The sequence below is a fragment of the Lathyrus oleraceus genome, chromosome 2, assembly GCF_024323335.1.
Source record: "Lathyrus oleraceus cultivar Zhongwan6 chromosome 2, CAAS_Psat_ZW6_1.0, whole genome shotgun sequence".
NCBI lineage: Eukaryota > Viridiplantae > Streptophyta > Magnoliopsida > Fabales > Fabaceae > Lathyrus > Lathyrus oleraceus.
Window position 1 is genome coordinate 286933389 of NC_066580.1, and position 831 is coordinate 286934219.

Below are 831 nucleotides of genomic sequence, written 5' to 3' on the forward strand. Positions count from 1 at the left end.
ATGAGTCAAAGATACACTCTAGTGGGTATAGATTATTTTACTAAGTGGATTGAGGCTATACCTTTGGTGAATGTTGATCAAGAAGAAGTGATTGAATTCATCCAAAGGCACATCATTTATAGGTTTGGAATCCCAGAAACTATTACAACTGATCAATGATTGGTTTTCACTGGTCGAAAGGTTCAGAATTTTTCTAAAGAAATGGGGTTCAAGCTATTGACATCTACACCTTATTATGCTCAGGAAAATGGTCAACTCGAAGCAGCAAGTAAGGTAGTTATTGAATTGATTAAGAAACACGTGGGGAAAAAGCCAAGGAATTGGTATAAGATATTGGACCAGATTTTATGGGCATGTCGAACCTCCCCTAAAGAGGATGCAAATACTACGCCTTTTCGACTGACATATGGTCACGATGAAGTATTACCATTCGAAATCTATCTTCAATCAACTAGAGTCCCAAGGCAAAATGAGATGCCATCTGAATCCTATTGGAACATGATGTTGGACAAGTTAGTTGACTTAGACGAAGAAAGGTTAAAAGCCTTAGAGTTATTAAAGAGGAAAAAAAAAGAGTAGAGAAATCATACAATAAAAAGTTTAACTTAAAACATTTTCTCCTGAAGACTTAGTTTGGAAAGTAATCCTACTCATGGATCGAAAGGATAAAACATTGGGTAAACGGTCCTCTAAGTGGGAAGACCCTTTTCAAATTATCCAAGTCTTTTCTAATGGCGCATATGAGATCAAAGAATAAAATGAAGAATGAAGAGTCCTAAGAGTAAACGGGAAATATTTAAAAAAATATAGGTTGTTGCTTCATGAAGTAAA

At 35.4% G+C, this 831-nt stretch overlaps 1 protein-coding gene across 1 annotated transcript; it reads left to right on the top strand.

Annotated features, from left to right (window-relative positions):
* The first annotated feature begins 201 nt into the window (after positions 1-201).
* LOC127122926 (uncharacterized) lies at positions 202-579 on the top strand. Its single transcript, XM_051053198.1, has one exon. The coding sequence runs from the start codon at positions 202-204 to the stop codon at positions 577-579; it is 378 nt and encodes a 125-aa protein (XP_050909155.1).
* Positions 580-831: the final 252 nt, after the last annotated feature.